Genomic DNA, 19,536 nt, shown 5'->3' on the forward strand with positions numbered 1-19,536 from the left:
TTGGCTTCATCGGGTTTAGCTTCTCCTTGTTGTTGACCTTCTTGAGGTTTGGCTTCATCGGGTTTAGCTTCTCCTTGTTGTTGACCTTCTTGAGGTTTGGCTTCATCGGATTTAGCTTCTCCTTGTTGTTGCCCTTCTTGAGGTTTGGCTTCTTCAGGTTTCTTTTCAACTTGTTGCTGTCCTTCTAAAGGGTTCTTTTCAGCTTGCTCCTGCTGTTGTTGTTCTGGCTCCTTTTCTGGAGCACGAAGTGGTACTCCGACATCTTCTTTATCCAAATCTGGGTCAAACTCATCTTCAGCTTGAGCTTTAGCTTGTCCTTGCTGTTGCTCTTTTGGTTTCTTTTCTGGAGCACGAAGTGGTACTGGAACATCTTCCTTATCCAAATCTGGGTTAAACTCCTCTTCAATCTTTTTCTTTCTTTGTTCTTCTTCAGCCTTTTTTCTTTCATCTTCTTGTTTTTTCCGTTCTTCTTCTTGTTTCTTTTCTTCTTGTTCTTTTCTCTTACGTTCTTCTTCCTTTTTCTTTTCTTCTTCCTTTTTTTTCTTAGCTTCTTGTGCCTTTTTAACTTTTTCTGCATGTTTTCTGGCTTCTTCAGTTGCATCTAATAATTTACAAGTTGGTTTTTCATTTGGTGGAGCTAATAAATATTTATTTAATTCAGAAAAATCCAACCAGTCATACCAATTGAATGGAATTTCTACCTCTTTGACTCCTTTGGATAATTGTTCATTTATATAATAATAATATAAACCCAATGTGAATCTTGGATCAAATGGTTGTATAATTGGTTTCCCATCTTGATCTTCCTCGTCCAGATCTTCAGGATTCTTACGAGATATTTTTCTTTTTGGATCATAATATTCTGGAATTTTTAAAGTAGAATCAACAATATCAGTATTTATTAACCAAAATTTATCTTCTAAATCATTTTTTGCTTTCAATTTAATAATTGAATCAATTTCTTTATCAAACCATTTTTCAGGATCTGAATCTGGGGTATAAATATCTTTAATTAATAAATCAAAATAATTATTAGGATAATATTTAATTAAAGTTTCTTTATAAGATGTTGATGATATTATTGTAAATATTACCACGATTAATACTATACTTATCATTAATAATTGAGTATTCTTTCTTCTAATCAGAAGTATTAACATGAATATTCTTTTCAAATATTGTAATGGTAAGAAGTTATTTAGTGAAGACTTAAGCATCTTTGATTATTCTTGTCTTGTGATGGTTGATAGTTAATTATCTATAATACAATAGTGTTTGTAATATCGTGTGAGTTAAATATGCAAAAAATTTCAATAACCAACGTGGGGGAGATTTATATATGTAAGGGGGGGAACAAAAAACCAACTAATAGGGGCTCGAGTGGCTTGAGTGGCTAGGGTTGAAAAAAATGAATTAAATGATTAATGTACTTACTGGAAAGCAAAGAAAATGGAAAATGATGGTAATATGGTTGGGATGGAGAGATGGTGATGGCAATGATGACGATGTTGCTATTTTGTTAGATAATGGAATGATGGAATGATGACGATGAAATAAATAGACTTTTCCTTTTTTTAGTGTCTAGTTAAAGAGAAGAAGAAAGAGAGAATGAAATGAAATGGTTAAACATCGTGTGATAGAATTATTTATGTATTATAAATAGAAGCAAAAGAAGTACAGAAGAGTTTCACGCAAAGTTTTTTGAAAATTAGAAATTTATTTTAAAAACAATAGAATAATAAATTTCAACTGACAAAATAATAATAATTTTTTTGCTAAAACGGGAGAACAATGAAAACAACATAATTGTTTCTATTTTCTCTCTACCAGTTGCCCCTGACGTTGTATTCGTCTTCCCTAAATTCTATAATGTTTTCCATTATATTTGGGGTAGAAGAAGAAAGACCTGTCAATTTGTAATCTCATGCAAAATGTCAAAAACGATGCGCTAATGGATCTTTGGGAAATCGTTTTGTTTTTCTTTCTCGGCAATGGGGCCCCTTTCTAAGCCAAGAAAAGAAACATCGAGATCGGTCCGAAGCCAAAAAAAATCAAAGAAAAAGAGTGACTTGGCAAAGATCTTATATTTTGTGTTCTTTTAACTCAACAATGTTTGTGTGTGCATGAACCAAATACTTTCTATTCTTCGCCTATTGTAATCTTGTGTAATGTTGCATATACACATAATTTGTTGTTAATTAAAACTAATATTGAACAATGATTAGTATACGTACAATTTATGGTTATATAAGTTTAAATAGGAGTTCACTAAACTTTAAAAATTTCTTTTGTAGCTTTCCGTGACTCAGTAAATTATTTAAGATTTAATGATTTAGTCAATGGCTTTCGGAGATGCTTATACAACTTTAATCATGAGACTAACAGAACTGTTATTACCGCCACGCAGTAGTGACGTATATCAGCCACATTGTATATTAAACGCTCGTTCTTTTTATTGTTTTTTTTTTCAACAAAATAAAAATCGCGTCACGCGGTTAAATAGAAACGATGCAAGATTTCTTTCAGCCCAGTTTCTCTCACTTCTAAAAAATGTTCCCCCTGTTTTATTTTATTATTTCAAAAATAATTCCCCGAGTTTTGAGTATCAGCAATTTTTTTATTTGGCAATACACATCTTAATATATAGAGAATGAAATTGAGGAGTCAATGTAGATGGGTTGCACGACTTTCGTGAGGAGCGAAGCACCCATTATTGGGTGAGGGGTTTCCAATGATTTATTTCTGAGACAATATTTCATCAAGTTTCAATGACAAGTCATTCAGTTTAGAACAATGTACATTTCTGTTCTTTGACCCAACTACCTGATTACTTTTTTAATCTCCTGTAGATTGCTTCAAGATTGAACGTGTTAAAATTGGAAAATCTTGAAGTAGATTGTTGAATCCTCTAGAACTGCATTGGAATTATCTTCGATACATTCTTAATCACCCGATGCTTTCGACGATGATTTCCAATCAGGTATTAGTTGACTCTACACATGGTTCAATTTAAATAGACGATCATTTTGGCATTTCCACTTGGAATCAATTTCTCAATCTGGGCCGTTACTCATCTGAAATATCCAGGAAAGTTACGAATGTGACTATAGGTCGCTTACAATAGTCTCTCTAACCTCAGAAACTCTAACAACTTTCTTTCGAAAGGTGCACACTTGCCCTAGCCTATTACAAAAGTAAGCAGTGTTCCATTATCTCACATCCATTGCAAAAACTTGAACCAATAAACACCTTCCTCCAGTTGAGTATATTCTTTCTGAAATTTCCCCACAATATGATCCAAGATTATTTCAATATTGGTTTTAACGAAAGTGTTGCAAAACAATTTTCCAAACACCGCGCTACCAACTCCTAAGAATATCCTAAACTCTACCCTTCCGTCTAGTGAACAAACCCAAAGTATGCAGGACAAGATTAATTAAGGCTTTGAAACAGGCTGAATTCAATAAATACAATGTCAATTACACAAAGGTATTTGCCACTGGAAATTAGTATAATGATCCCCTAAGAATTATCTCTCACTATGGTCTTCTTTAATAGTTCTGGGGAGAAACCACCCCTCTTATCGGGATCAAACTGCATTTGAACTATGCATAAGGCTCGTAATTCAATTGCATATATCCGCGGTTTCTTTTAGTGTACATAATTTGAGTCTAGTAAGTTATTTTTTTGAATTGTGGCTGCAAAAAAACCACAAAAACCCGCATGTACCTACTGTACCTTTGTGTTGTAATTTGCCACAACCTGGGAGAAAGACGCAGAAGCTTAGCATGCTTATCACCGAGAACTTTTGCAGTTTAGGCGGAATTCGTTACCTAATGTAGAATAGGATGGATTGTTTTCTTGTAGAACGAGCGGTGTCCGAAAACAACTTTCATTACATAACTGGTCCATTGACAACTTTTCTCAGAGATTCACCGTGTTTGATGGATAATTCTATTTTGATAAGATGTTCGACTTCTAGCCCCTTATTGACGAACTTCAATTACAATTTGAGTTTTTGGTAATTTGTTGACAAGGAACAATAAAACTGATATGGAAAGGAAACTAGAACCTAAGCTAAAGAATAAACCCGAGTAGAAATTTCTTGGTCAATACTATCAAATATCATGATGAAGACAGCCAGATATCTGCACTTGGTATTCTATCACTACACAATGTAGGATAAAAGTTCGGTATAGCCATGCACAATCTTTAATAAATGCTTCTCTTGCAGCGCTTCCAGACGTAGAACATAAAATCTATCAAAAGTACACGACCTCTTTTTTGTATAAACAGAGAGTGAATTGATAGATGAGTTCGTGGGTTACATCCATTCCTAATCATTGAATATCCACTACCACCATTTCTAGTACAATTTTTAGATACATCCATTTATAATATTTAACCCAACCAACCAACCCAAGTTGAGGATATAAAGAAGACAGACCATGATTGAAGTAGAAGTAAACGATAGATTAGGTAAGAAGATAAAAGTTAAATGTTTATCAAGTGATACTATATTAGATCTTAAGAAGATACTATCATTACAATTGGGTACTTCATATGACAAGCTTATACTTAAGAAAGGATATCAAGTATTTAAAGATCATATAACTTTAGATGATTATGAAATCCATAATGGTTACAATTTAGAATTGTATTATGGGTAGGTAAATATATCTAGATATATATTAACTATTATTCTATAAAAAGTAATCAACATACTGTTGTTTCATTTGTTGTTGTCTTTTATTTGAACGAGATGTATTCACTTCTCTTCCTTTAAAATACAGACCAAATGAATCTTCATTAACCATATCATCATAAACACTTTTGCCATTAAGTGTATCTTCATCATTTTCAGGTGATGCTTCAAATATATTAAAGAATTGCCCCGGTAATACTCCTTGAATTTTATGTAATTTACAATCATTAAACCTATCCTTATAATCTTGATAACTTACTTCTTTACTATCATCGCCACCCTTCTCTTGTATACTCTCCCTCGCTTCATAATTCGAATGTAATATCTCCAATACACTTGCCCTATTCCCACATCTATAACAATAATTTGGTGCCAGCCATACTGTTAAACACTTCCCCTTCCAATAACTAGTATATCCCTCATTACACAACTGATGTGCTCTAATCATCTGTACTAATTCATTATCATGACAAAATTTATTAATAACATCCAATCCAAATAAATAACCCGCACCTCTCGGTGATAATTTAAAATCCATAATTTCAACATCAGGATCACTCCATACCAAATCTGCCATTATTCCATCATGAGGAATCTCTCTAAATCGATCCACAGCCCTAATCTGATCCAATTGTTGACAACTGGGAGATAATCCCCCATGACAGGTGAATATCCTCCCATCGATTGTGGCACCCAAGGGTAAATAATCAAATAAATCAGTTATATAGGTCCAGACATCAGCACTGCCATTATATTTATTTAGGACTTCGGTATAGAATCCATAATTCGTGGTTATGGTTCTTGATTCATGATTTCCACGTATGAGGAAAATTCGATCCGGATATCGTAATTTTAAAGCAATCAATAAACTTATGGTTTCCACTGAATAATACCCTCGATCGACATAATCGCCAAGAAATAAATAGTTGGTGCTGGGGGGTGATCCTCCAATTTGGAAGATTTCTAACAAGTCATGAAATTGGCCATGAATGTCTCCGACTATTGATATGGGGGATTGTAAGGGCATTATATTGGGGACTGAAAGTAGTTGGGTTTTTAAGGTGTGACATAGTTGTTGGATTGTTTCCGGTGGGAGAATCTTGGGTGGTTTATGATCTAATAGTTGTTCTAAACAATAGTCTAGATCGGTTATTGGTATGCTAAATGGAATTGTCATTACGTGCTGTCTCGTAAATATTTCTATGGGGATATGCTTTTGAGATTTTTCGTAAAATCGATCAACTGGTCTATCCTTGTTGTTCCCTTGGAGCGTCTTCTACTGAAATGCGTTCTTTTATTACTTATTAATATATAAAATGGGCTAAGTGTCCTCTATGACTCAAAGATGATGATTTGATTAATCTACAATCCAAAAGAAATAAAAAAGGTTTAAATTTATTTTTCGTCTTTACGGAGTATTTACAACACATGGTAGCACCAAAATAATTAATATGGTAGCACTGCAACTACGTACACACTTCACCAATTGATTCTGATAAGATCTTTAAACCTTCATCAATGGTTTCATCAGGAATGTTCAAGGCAGGAACAATTCTAATCACATTATTACCAGCAGTAATAATCAACAAGCCACGTTGTCTACACTTACTAACAATCTCTCCAATATCAGCAGTAGCATCAAATTGAAGTCCTAATAATAATCCTTTACCCTTAATATCAACAATCTTATCAGGATAAGTATCAGCGATCTTTTGTAACCCCTTAATAAACCTTTGTGATTTCTTATTAACCTCTTCCAAGAATTCAGGTTGTGCAATAGTTTCAACGACATAATTACCAATACGTGAACCTAAAGGATTACCACCATAAGTAGTGCCATGATCACCAACTCTTAACACACTTTCAACTTTTTCACTAACCATAGTAGCACCAATTGGGAACCCATTACCTAATGCTTTTGCCATAGTCACAATATCTGGATGAGCACTGGCAGGTAAATCACTATGTGCCCATAATTTCCCAGTACGTCCTAAACCACATTGGATTTCATCATAGATTAATATAACATCATTCTCATTACATAAATCACGAAGTTGTTGTAAGAACTCAGTTGAAACCACATTCACCCCACCTTCACCTTGAATAGGTTCAATAATAACAGCACATGTCTTATCCTTATTAATCAATTTCTTAACTGATTCGATATCATTGGTATTGGCAACTTTAACCCCTGGGATTAATGGAGCAAATGGAGCTTGATATTTTGGATTTGGAGTGACTGAAAGTGCACCCATACTTCTACCATGAAATGAATTTTCAAATGTAATAATTTCATATTTTTCTTCATCAATTGATTTCCCATATTTCCTGGCAAATTTCAATGCTGCTTCATTGGCTTCTGTACCGGAATTACATAAAAATACTCGTGATGCTTCAGACATCCCATCAAATGATTTAGTCTTGTTGACTAAATTATTAGCCAATTCTCCTGCTGGTAAATTATAAAATAAATTTGAACAATGTAATAATTTGGTGGATTGATCATTTATGATATTGGTAATTTCAGGATTGGAATGTCCTAAACTAGTAACAGCTATACCGGCATAGAAATCAATATATTTTCGGTTCTCAAGATCATAGATATATGAACCTTTACCATGGGTTAATACTAAATTTGGACGAGAATAAGTGGTGACTGTATATGGTTTGGAAACAGTCTTGACAAATTGTCCTGTGGCAGTGGTTTCAGATGCATCAGGGATTGCTTGGGTTCTAAAGATAGAACTAGTGGAGAACTTAGAGACCCCCACACGGAATGACTTGAACTTCAAAGTCTTACTAACCGATCTTAACATCTTCTACTTATGTATTGTGTATTTCTAAAAGAGATATGCCTTTGAAAAGAGAATTAATGAAAAGTGTGGGTGATAATTTTTATATCAAAAAAAAAAAGTTTCAATGAGATTGCTTGTATCGCGCTTGACTCATTTTTCAATTACCCAATTAGGAAGGCACTAATTAACTGATTATAAATTAAAAAATATAGATATGAACCTTTTCTAATATTATCTATAAACATTTTAAGTTGACTCATTAATTGACGAGCCAATGGGTATCACACCTTACTGACTCATACTATTGTCTTTTAGTCATCAAAATCTATCAATATCAATTGTAATTTCCGGATGGGTTTTCTTACTTTCCCCATCCAACAGTGCAAGTTCATTTGTTATAATTCTATTAACTTCAAACTTTACTCTAACTTCTTCATCAGAATCAGCACCTTTCATAGATATTTTAACTCCAACCACAAATAATTTATAATTAAATTTCGTTATGAAAAACTTTTGAATTTGATAATCTGGTTTAAAGAAATCTTGATTTAATATTTGATCAATAATTTTGGATTTTAATTTCTCATATTCATAATCTGAATATGGGAATGAACATAATAAAATCCCCCCTAAGGATTTAACTAAATTCCATCCATTGAAACATAATAATCCCGCAACTGCAAAAGTCGCGATTTCATTGATATCAACTGCTAAATCAGATGTTAAACTTTGTGGAATAATTGGAGCTAAGAATAAAAATAGCGTATATGTTAATGTTATTAAATGACTTGGATTCCGTTTCCAGGCTTTAAAGATTCTTTGTAATCTAGTTATGTTCCCAACTGAACTTTCACTATCTTCAATTTTTGCATCCAAAAGCCCACTGGTCGAGCGATTATGACCATACGGTACATTTTGATTTGTGGAACTTATCATCTCATTGATTCTATCATAACTCAATATAAAATTTGATGATATCAATGAAACAATCATCGTAATCAACAAAACGAGTTCATAAATCATCCAACCTGTAGAATGATCACCACCAGCTCCAGGATGTGAATGCACATGATGCGAAGAAGGTGCAACTGCATCAGTTTCATCATTATGTTCATGAGATACCCAGAGCATAATTGCTTCTTCAAGGAAATGACTAAATAAATCAAACCCCACCATAATTAAAGATGCACTCAATGCAAACCCAACCAATACTTCTATCCTCCCTAATCCAAATGGATACATTATTGAAGACTTATTCCAGACTTCGAAATTTGACATAATATCAACAAATACAATAAGTAAAGACCCTAAGGAATCATAAAACACTAAATGGGCCAATGTTGAAAGTGAAGCTAACTTAAACTTAAATCCCACAATAAAGATCCCAACTGAGAGTCCACAATGTAAGATCGACCACAATAATCGAGATTTTTGATTATTGGTAATGGAAGCTACTGTTTCTTTATAATTGGGGATCGGATATGAATCAGGAATGACACTGAGTTGTGTTTGACTTATAGGTAGCTTTTCCGGTTCTTGAAATAAATTCATCGAAACCGATGAATGCTTATATTTATGCCCTTTACGATGAGCAGGTTTCACTTGAAGACCGGAAGAACCATTAAGTTGCATTTCCTGGGGTTGGAAATTAAATGGTGATGTTGTTACATTTGCGGGACTGGCAGGTGTTCTCCGAACTGGAGACTTGGGTCGATATTGACGATGGGAACGGACCGGTGAGGTCGACCTTAATGGTGAAGTAGGGATTGGTGAATACGGGAGCTTACCAAATGTTACTGAATTTCGTGACCGGGGTGTGTTTGTGAATGCCGGTTCTAATTGTTGTTGTCCATGCTCTTGTGGTTCTTCTTCATGGATGGCGTAGTTGTTGGAATCCATCATAAATGCAGAAAGTGGTCTGGGTCTCCTCCCATTCGTAGGTCTTGAAGTCGCAGGTGAACTACTAACGGATGTATATGAATTTCTTCGTCCGTGAGTAATAAGACTATTGTTGTTGTTGAGTATTTGATCGTCCAACGAGTTGAAACTATCTGCGGAACCAGGAAGGGAATCCGAGGAGAAATTAGCACTCGCTAAGAAACCAAGATCAGTATTAAGAAGTGCCACATTCGAGCCACCTGTGTTTATTCCAAACGGATTATTCCCTTCCAGTTCTGGAGTAGCAGAATCATACCCCCCATCACTTGTAGCTGATCCTAGCTGCGGCGGTGTGTCAAAGTTCATGTTGACGTCCAACGTCGGTGTCAAAGTTTCTTGTAACGACAGCATTTTCTAGTTCCTTTTCTTTTTCCTTTGTGTCGTATTTGTGATCTGTTTCAGAAAGGGTCTTGATCAATGGGTTGTATTTTTCTTACAACCAAAAAAAAATGGCTAGTTTGATGATTTCGCTTTTCTGAAGCGAGGAACGGGAAAGGGTCGTGTGGGGGTGACAAGTATCAAAATACAACTATAAGACCCTGCCAGTTATATGTCCTAGAGTTATCAAAAGACAGGAGAGAAAGAGAAACTCGAATTGGTAAAATTCCAAATTATCCGTGACGCGTACTGGAGTTATGCAAACACATTCCTAGTCTGTGGCAGTGGGTTAAACGAGCAGCAAATACATTTCAAAGTCAAACACTGTACAATTACTTATTCTATTTAAGAGTTACTTCTACAAACTGTCTTAAGGTGGATTCTCTCTTGTAGTATAAGCATCCAACCATTGAAGATTGACACACCCATCATTCAAAGCAGAACTTGTATCTTCCAAAATTTCAAAACTCTTAAATTTAATAGACTTCCTTCTAGCAGGTTCTTTATTACTCAAGATTCCAAATGAGGTTGCTTCATTAGAGGAAGGAATTAGCACCAACCCACGTTCATTGAATATATGCACATCACCTCCATATTTCAATTCATCTTCTTGTAGCATTATAGAACAATCAACCAACGATTCATCTAAAGCATCTTTCAAACGATTATGCTCTTTGAGTTCTGGTAAATCAAACAAATCTAGAATCAGTCCCGTTGAAATAACTGACCCGTGTTGTGACACAGAAGTTGACTGGTCCCCATGGCCGCCTGCTTTATCTTTGGTCGGAGATGGAATCGATTGTAGCGCTGTCGGTGTCATCGCTAACGTGTGGGAACTCATTGATATTCCCGGGGAAGTAGCTTCTTGAAGTTCGGTCTCGGTGGTGGAAGTCAACTCATCTGTAATCGAGCTTTTCATTAATAATAATAGATCATAAAGCAATATCCGTAACTTATCATCTTTCTTACGAAGGAAACCCGAATTCAATAGTCCAATCAAGTTTTTGACAAATTTAGCTTGTGACTCTGTCATTCCAACTAATAATTTGCATAATGTCAGATTATGTATAATTAAAATCCTCAAGAAAGTTGAAATTGTAATTGCGATGGATTCTGCACTGTCTTTAACCAAAGTATCGGATTTAATCAAATTCATTAACTTAGACAAGAATCCTGAAAGGTTTTCGAAGAAGTCAGCCGAGGTGTCAACAGTCTTGGTTGAGGATGATGAAAACTTTTTGAAAAAGTCGTTGAAACATCCAAGTAAATCTCTCCCACTAGAATCAATACATAGACTGTCTCCTTCTTCCAACTGTGTCTTTGTCAAAAAGCAAGTTTCAAAAATATCGAGGATACATGCCTTATGTTTCCATGCCATATAGTTGAACAATTCTCCGAAAAATGAGTTGTATATAGAAAACCCAAATCTCAAATTTGCCAAAAGGTTACTTGTAAACGTCTCTAATTTCTCTTTCATCTCTGGCATGTCAACCGATTGTAGTTCTTTCAATGTTATTACCCTCAAAAGAATCTGATAAATCGGTAAATTGAATTCATTTATCTCTCCGGCAACATCTTGCAAGTCAGCCATTGTTCGGACATACTGATTCTCACCCCTATCAAGCAAGATATTCAAAAGATTAACACAATTCTCATTTCTTAGCCGTCCGAATATTTCCTCAAATGCAACTTTTGTTTTGCTAACCAATACTTGTTGGATGTATTTTAGCACCACGACTCTATAAGTTGTCAACAACTCACTTGAAAATAATGGGCCCGCCAACAATCCATTCAGAATTATTTTCCTAAAGTTTGCTGCAGATTTCTCTTGATAATTCTGTCTCCAAATTGTCATAATCAATAATTGATTGCTCAAAAACTCACTATTCTCAATTTCATCCTGACCCAAAAGAACCTCATAAATCAACAGTTGTATCTTTGTTTCTTGTAGCAAACGAAAAGCCAAATTGACAAAATCACTAATCCTTAACACTTCAAATACGATCAACTTCTTCAAAAATAACCCAAGCTTCTTTGGATCCTCACATTGTTCAATCAAATCTGTACAAAATTGATGAACTATTTGGTAGAATACAGTGAACCCTTCCGATTTGAGTGCAACTCTTGAACTCACAAGTACTTTAATCAACATATTCTCTTGTTCCTGTGAAAGATTATTTGAGTTCTCATATAAATAATTCAATTGAACAACAACAGATTCTTGAAGCGAAAGATCCTTAGTTTGGATTTCCAATGCATCCACTGCTTCCATTAACTCATCCCCATTCAAACGTGGACGAGGCTTATTTCGAAGCATTTCTAAATCATTTCTAAAATCAGTAGATGTATATCTATCACTATTTCTTGTAATGTGAGTATGGGAAGGCTCTACTGTATTAATCTTCATTGGGGAATCGATGATGTCTTTCTCAAATATTGAAGTCAATGATGTCAGTTTCATAGTATTAGGACGCGAGGTTTCATTACTATTGTTTGAATCATAATCTTTTTCAATTACATTATCAATAAAGCTCCATACTTGGTTAAACTTAAAATAATCATATTCTCGAGAACTTAAATCTTTATAATTTTGAATTATCAACTTAAATAATTCATATCCGGTAGTGGAAATTTCATTGGGAGTTCCAGCTAATGATTTTATTAATTTGAAATGATGCATTATTAATCTGGCCATAAAATATAACGAATCAAGATAAAATATACTCATCCCTCCTTCATTCTTAAGAATCGTCTTCATTACAACTTTGAAAAATACAGTAAGATTATCACATTGGGAATAAAACTGATATAAATTTGCAATCACCATAGGATCAAAATGAATTAATTTAGTTGATTCAATAAGAGTAGTTCGCAACTCATTAGTAATCCAATTCACCAATAAAAATTTCAACCCAACATTGAGTTCTTTAAAATAACTTAAACTATTTTCAAGATTTCCATCAAAATCATTATTAATCAAACGATCAATAATCTCAGATTGTAATATTTTCTGACCAACATCAAATTTACTCCTGAAATTAAATCCATCCGGGGTCCATTTCTTTAAAATACTATCACATTGCTTATTGTTCAATACTGGTAAATTTTCCAAAATATCCAAATGGGTCTTAACTATCTCCGGGAAATTATGAAAATCTTGTTCTGTACCAGGAGCTAAATAAAAAATACCAGAAGCGATTAATTTCCTTAAATATGAAGCAATGGTCATTACCTTCAATTGATATAATTCATTAATCAAAACATAGACATCATATTTCAGACTATGGAAACTTTCCGAATCAGCAATTTTATAAATAGTTTCAAGAATTTCAGTTTCAAATTCCGCTCGGATACTGGCATTGGCTTTTCCTTGAAGATTACCAAGGACATATTTCTTCAAAAAATTACAAACTATCAAAATATCTTCACTTGACAGTTTATTGTTTCGATAGGGAGTTATGCACCAAAATAACACTAGACTTAAGTTTTCTCTCCAGCTAGGACATCCTTTTCTCGTATTGTTTAAAGATGGGGGTCTTAAGAGTTCTGCTATCTCTTCATTGAGTTGAAGTTTGTCCAAACAATTTAAGATACGTAAAATATCATCCGAGCTTCTATTTATGATTCCATCTCCTTCCACTAAATCACCTGGACTGGGGGAGGAATAAGGAGCTGTGATATTATAATTGGAGAATGAAGCTCTTTTATGCTTATGTCGGTCACTTGTTGGAATATGGATATGTTTCATGTTTAAAATTAAACTCTCATTTCTGTATTTGATAAGTTCAAGTTGGTTCAGTATTTCTTCTTGAATCTTTTGTGGTTGTGATTCTGCATCTTCTAGCATAATCTTGTATAATGAACTTTGGATTAGAATCCAATAGTTAGGTAGTATAAACACGTTGGTATTATACTTGAATAAATAGATTATCGTATCGGCGATTAAGTTCAATATATTCTGTTTCAAATTTTCAGGTAATGACAACCTATTCTGTTTTCTGGATCCATAACTTGATATCTTACTTATAAACACATGATTCAATAATAATAATTCACTTAGTTCTTTGCATAAATAATCCACCTTTATCAAATCTTTCCAGAACATTTTCACCAATGTAATTGATACTAATCGAACCCCATAATTAATTTCAATATCATGGATCCAAGTGTCTTCCATTTTTTCATCGCTATCGTTCTTCGATAGAAGTTCATTCACATGTTTTGATTCCAATGTAAGTCCATCTTTAAGAAATTTTAGAATTAACGATAGGAAGAAACTTTTATCAAGTAAATTTTCAACATATAACGACTGGACATACGTTAACAAATAATTTAATTTCTTCATATAATGATCTTTTTTATCTTCAGCACCAACATGTAACATCTCTTTAGAAAACTTATATACATAGTCTGCAACCTGCTGAGTCCATTCTTGTAACCAATGAATTTCAAATTTCTCAGGCGTATTATATTCAGATGAATGTGATACTGTTGGTCCACTTATAGATGCTCTAGCTTGATGCTTTCTTCTTAATGCAATTAGTTCTCCAAATAGGACACATTTTGTAAACCAAAGTGCTCGATTTAATGGGACGTTTCGAGAACATACAGAATCTATCAATACTTTATTTCTAATACCATGAGGTATCTTCTCACCAATCTTCTGAATTGGGACATTGGGATTTCCTAATTCCTTCAACCATGCTTCCTTCTTTGATGCAGTTAATGTTACTCGATGAGGGATTCTAAAATTATTGGATTCGAATTTGATTTTATTAATGACTTCATTTCTCGTTTTATAAGCATTAACAAGATGTTGAGATAATTCACGTAATACATTATTACAATTATCAGTAGATGAGAATATCGTAGCTTGGATCAAATTCCTAGCTGAATAATATTCATTGGCAACTTGAGGAGCTTCGAAATATCCTTTGTTTAAATATGAAGTATTCTTCAATCTTTCATGTTCTTGATCTTGCTTATCTCCTGAAATTTGAGTATGATCTTTCCATCGATTAAAATCAGGATATGTGGCTTCCTGGGTTCTTGGAGGTTTAGTATTGGGTGTTTCTACTTGAATATCAATATCATTTAATGGATATAATGGAACTGATGGTTTCTCCATCAGATATTTCATAGCAATCAATTCATCTTTGGCAGAATTGGAGTATGAGGATCTTCCATGCGATGATAATAAACTGTTTCTATTCCTTGACTTAGACATATCTGGTTGGTAGATGCTAATACGATGGGTCTCGTTGAATTCCCGTACTAACTTTCCTTCAATGCGCTTATGAGATTTCACAAATCTCCACGCAAAAAAATTAGTCAGTCAACAATAGAACGTTTTTCCACCAAACGGAACCACCCCAGTTCCCATACCGGGACTTAAACACCAGACCACTTGAACTCAAATGAAGAGATAGAATAAGCTCAACTACATAGAACAAACACAAGCATACCAATTTAATAAAAAAACACATACAATAACAATAATAATATATAAACACTATAAAAATAACTACCAATCATCATCGTCATCTTCTTCTTCCTCTTCATCACTATCAACTCTAGTAGCACCCTGTCTCTTCTTCAAAGCATCCGCCAAAGACCCAGCCAACGTCGTTTCCTCAGTCTTCTTCGCCTTCAATGCATCAGCTAAACTATTTCCAAGACTTCCATTCTCAGTCGTAGGTTGGGTCGAAGTAGTCACATATGAACTATTTGAGCTCTCCGGATTCGAAGTCCCAACCGCAACTGCCGCCGGTTGTTGTTGTTGTTGTTGTACCGGTGGAGGAGGTGGTGGAGGTGGACTCTTCCCACCGCCCAAATTAGCAGGTGGAGCACATTCTTGTAAATAATCAATTGGCGACCAACCTTCTCTACTCTCATCCAAAGTCTTAGTCAACCCCCATTTTCCATTTATACTAACCACATAATAAACCGTATCTTTAACCAATGGAATTGAACCCGCTACTGATCCATCATAATCATACAACGCCTTATAGGTTGGGTGTTTTGGTTTGGCCGCCAATGCTGGAGGTGGTGGAGGAGGTGCGGTTTTTTTCATTGGTGGTGCTGGTGCGACCTTCTTGACCGGTCTGGAAGGTGCTGTTGGTTGTTGTTGAGCTTGTGGTTGTGGAGAAACTGATTGTGCTGCTCTTGGTAGTTGTGGTTGTCTTTGAACTTGTGGTTGTGGAGAAACTGATTGTGGTTGTCTTTGACCACCATAGGCGGCCTGAGCAGCAGCTGCGGCAGGAGAAATCCCAGATTGTAAACTTGGTGCTGGTGGAGGTGCCTTCCTTTGAGATCTTGATGGCAGCACCGGTTGGTACGATGATGGAGAAACAGCGTTCTGTTGTTGTGGTTGCTGCTGCTGTTGTTGTCGAGCAGGTGTTTGAATGGCTGGTACCTGTTGCTGTTGCTGTTGTTGTGGTTGGGATTGATAGACTGGTGCTTGTCGTTGATAATTGGCTTGTGGTTGGGTACTAAAAGCAGGAGTAATTGAGGCCATTCTATTTCCTCTATTATAATACTTGCTATAATCAACCTTGGAAGAAACCCCTCTTGGACGTTTTGGATTCTGAGAACGGGAGTCTAATCCTTGTCTTACATGTACTGTACCAGATTTATAATGATCAGAATAAACTGGAACTTCGGCTCCTGATCCAATTGCAAATTTGACAGTATGGAATTTTCCAGGTTTCTTTTGATATTGTACAGTAGGGCCAATATTAATTGATAATCCGGGATTTAATTTCTTCAAATGAGTGATTAATTCAGTTTTGAAATCTAAGTTTATAAATATATCATGCAAAGTTGCAGTATTTTGATGTAGTGAAATAGCAACCCAATTATCTTGATAATTAGATAATCCAACATAATTAATCGAATTAATAGGAATAGTGAACTCCTTATGTAATTGTAATCGATTATTCACCAATTCTTCAGCCACGACATACAAATTACTTCTTGTCAATACAAAAACCCTGGGTAATCTCTTTGATGATCTACCAAACTTCGCAAGTAAGATTTCTCCCTTATTCGAAAATACCACCGGTTCATTTATCCCAGCTTGAGAAACAACAAAATTCCCATATCCACTCTTGAAATTACAACCCAAATAATCTCCCATAAATGCTCTAGAACCCAACATTGACATTCTTCTCCTTTCTTTTCTCCCCTGTAATAATCCATTCCCATAATCACGCAATTGTTCAAATTGATTCCCATGCTTCTTGATTCTCCACGCATGTTGAATCGTCTTAGCAGCATCTTCTTTTCTCTTCACATATCTTCTCCAAGCACGTTGGATTCTAGCTGCCATATTATGCCAATATTTATCTCTCATATCTTCTAATGCAAATAATGTTTCTGGGGTTTTGATGAATACTTTGGTGGTACCTAATTGATATTCAGTGTTTGGGATATGACAAGATCTCAAAATTTCCTTCACGGCAGAAATATCATCACCTCTCCAGATATAATCCCCAGCATATCCAGTTGCAGGTGATAATAAATAAAATCTTTGTACGAATCTTTCAAATGTTGAACGATATGCAAAACCGGCTCTTCTAATACGGACATTTTCTTTCAATCCTAAATATTTCACTTGATGCAAGACTTGAGTATTATCATATTCACGAGGTCTTTTATTTTGGTTTGGTTTAATGGTTCTGATATATGATGGAGCACATTGGGATAAAGTATCCATTAATAAATTAGCACTTCTTTTAATTTTATCACTTGCAGTCTCGGATTTTTTGGCAGTTAATTGGGATAATAATTCTGGAGGGAATAAGATTTGGGTCACGAATGAATTGGCAGAAGTTCCCAACATTTCCAAAAGATCACGTAACATTGCATCTTTATTCTTATCGGTCATACCGGCAACATCATAAGTCACATCACCTGCATAATGTTTAATAATAAATTTCCCTCTACGATCTTCGAAATGACGATTAGTTGAACCAACCATACTTAATCTTTGGGCAAATACTTGATCGGCCGCTTCGGAATCAGCATGGGCGGTTTTGATGGAATCATTCAAGGCGGCGAATAAACCTGGTTGTGGTCTAGTTGCTTCAATTAAATCACAGACAACCTTGTTGTTGAAATAATCAATTGGAGTCCATTTAATTTGTTCTTGGACATATTCATCTTGTTCAGCTTTTAATGTTAATTGAATGAAGATTTGTTGTAATTTTTCATTGACATAATTAATACAAACTTGTTCAAATGAATTATGTTCAAAGATTTCAAATCCATAAATATCAAGAATCCCAATTGATTTAGAAGATTGTTGTTGGTGACCCTTTAATGAAATATTAACTCTTTGCACAATCCATTCGAAAAGATTATTATAAATCCCCTTAGCAAGAGCATCTCTAACGGAAGTTGCTTGAACAATATTTAATGGAACATGATATGTAGACCCACGTCTAGAACCATGGGTTGTTTCAATCGTTCTTTCAATGATTGCCTTTTTTAAGATTTCGGCATTAACATCAAGAAGATATGCTACAAATTGTGTGACTGTTTCATCTCTAATTGCTGCATTCCCACTTTCATCTTCAACAAAAGAAATATTACCAATCCATAAAATCAGAGCCAACATTCTAAAGATATTATCTTGTTCTTCTTGAGTTAATCCAATAATATTCATGGCTTGAACAGTATCATTAAAATCCTTCAGATCATCAATACCTTCAACATCAATACACTTTGCCGCAGCAGTATAGATATAAGTCTGTGGACCCTGAATACCAAATTGTTGTTGATATTTTGGAGGACAGGCTTTAGTGAATTGATAAAAGATATGGAAATTACGTTCATTAGTGATTTGAGAAACAACTCTTTGTTTTTCTAATAAATAGTTGGTAATATGAGCTGAAATTGGTTGATAATTTCCTTCACTAAATTCAATTTCAAGATATTTCCCATGCCTACTTGAATTATTATTTCTTAATGTTTTAGCACAACCAAACGATTCCAAAAGGGGATTAGTAGCTAATACCATATCTTTAATTTTACTAATTTCAGCATTCTTTTGATCAACGGAAACATTGGCAATATATTGCATGATTTGTTTAGCAGCTTCAGTTTTACCGGCACCTGATTCACCAGAGATGATAACACATTGATTCTCTCCATAAGATTTCAAATTATAATACATTGATTCAGCAATAGCAAATACATGAGGTGGTACTTCTAATCTATTTCTTCCTTTATATTTCATTAAATTATCCATAGTATAAATCCCTAAATCTCTGAAAGGATTAACAGAAATTAAGACATGTCCAATATAAGTATAAATCGTATCATTATCAAATCTTTTATGTAAATTGTCATTGATAGATTCATCAGTAATTTTTGACAACAAGGTAAGATCCGACACTCCCACTTCCTTTTTCTTGGTGATATCAAATTCAGCACGTTTAATACCAGTGCCAGTTTCTTTTTGTTTGGCTGGTTGTACTTTGTTCTTAGTACGACCGCCTCGTTTCACAATGGCCATCTTTCTCTAGTTGTATTTTTAATAGTATTTGGGTGTGTAATAGGAGAAAGAAGAACCAAATGAAAATGTTCAAGTGGATTTTTTTATCGGTTGCTGGTTTTGGCCGAGAAAGTCAATTTAGAAACTGAACGAAATAAATAATACAAAATTAAAATTAGTGGCACTAAAAATAAAATGTCAAACACAGCCTACTGATATAT

At 34.5% G+C, this 19,536-nt stretch overlaps 7 protein-coding genes across 7 annotated transcripts in view; 1 reads left to right on the forward strand and 6 right to left on the reverse strand. All coding sequences in view use genetic code 12, as the record gives it.

Moving 5' to 3' along the window:
- Positions 1-1,217, reverse strand: part of MNN4 (Mnn4p) — a gene marked incomplete at both ends in the record, with an annotated part of 3,561 nt that extends 2,344 nt beyond the window's left edge. Inside the window, one exon of the mRNA XM_049406066.1 lies at positions 1-1,217. This exon is cut by the window's left edge and continues 2,344 nt beyond it. Within this exon, the coding sequence (XP_049264376.1) occupies positions 1-1,217 (1,217 nt within the window).
- Positions 1,218-4,448: 3,231 nt separating this feature from the next.
- J8A68_002328 (ubiquitin-like protein) lies at positions 4,449-4,670 on the forward strand (the record flags this gene model as incomplete). Its single annotated transcript, XM_049406067.1, has 1 exon — positions 4,449-4,670. One exon carries the CDS (start codon positions 4,449-4,451, stop codon positions 4,668-4,670), a length of 222 nt encoding a protein of 73 aa, XP_049264377.1.
- Positions 4,671-4,703: 33 nt separating this feature from the next.
- Positions 4,704-5,732, reverse strand: PPG1 (putative serine/threonine-protein kinase; the record flags this gene model as incomplete). Its single annotated transcript, XM_049406068.1, has 1 exon — positions 4,704-5,732. One exon carries the CDS (start codon positions 5,730-5,732, stop codon positions 4,704-4,706), a length of 1,029 nt encoding a protein of 342 aa, XP_049264378.1.
- Positions 5,733-6,171: 439 nt separating this feature from the next.
- ARG8 (acetylornithine transaminase) lies at positions 6,172-7,521 on the reverse strand (the record flags this gene model as incomplete). The annotated part of the gene is made up of 1 exon (XM_049406069.1): positions 6,172-7,521. The coding sequence occupies one exon, from the start codon at positions 7,519-7,521 to the stop codon at positions 6,172-6,174; it is 1,350 nt and encodes a 449-aa protein (XP_049264379.1).
- Positions 7,522-7,818: 297 nt separating this feature from the next.
- Positions 7,819-9,789, reverse strand: J8A68_002331 (Zn(2+) transporter; the record flags this gene model as incomplete). The annotated part of the gene is made up of 1 exon (XM_049406070.1): positions 7,819-9,789. The coding sequence occupies one exon, from the start codon at positions 9,787-9,789 to the stop codon at positions 7,819-7,821; it is 1,971 nt and encodes a 656-aa protein (XP_049264380.1).
- Positions 9,790-10,186: 397 nt separating this feature from the next.
- On the reverse strand, positions 10,187-15,043 carry SRB8 (Srb8p; the record flags this gene model as incomplete). The annotated part of the gene is made up of 1 exon (XM_049406071.1): positions 10,187-15,043. One exon carries the CDS (start codon positions 15,041-15,043, stop codon positions 10,187-10,189), a length of 4,857 nt encoding a protein of 1,618 aa, XP_049264381.1.
- A 297-nt stretch (positions 15,044-15,340) lies between these two features.
- Positions 15,341-19,336, reverse strand: MYO5 (myosin 5; the record flags this gene model as incomplete). The annotated part of the gene is made up of 1 exon (XM_049406072.1): positions 15,341-19,336. One exon carries the CDS (start codon positions 19,334-19,336, stop codon positions 15,341-15,343), a length of 3,996 nt encoding a protein of 1,331 aa, XP_049264382.1.
- Between the last annotated feature and the right edge of the window lie 200 nt (positions 19,337-19,536).

Source organism: Hemisphaericaspora subhashii (assembly GCF_019202705.1).
Source record: "Hemisphaericaspora subhashii strain CBS 10753 chromosome Unknown scaffold79, whole genome shotgun sequence".
NCBI lineage: Eukaryota > Fungi > Ascomycota > Pichiomycetes > Serinales > Debaryomycetaceae > Hemisphaericaspora > Hemisphaericaspora subhashii.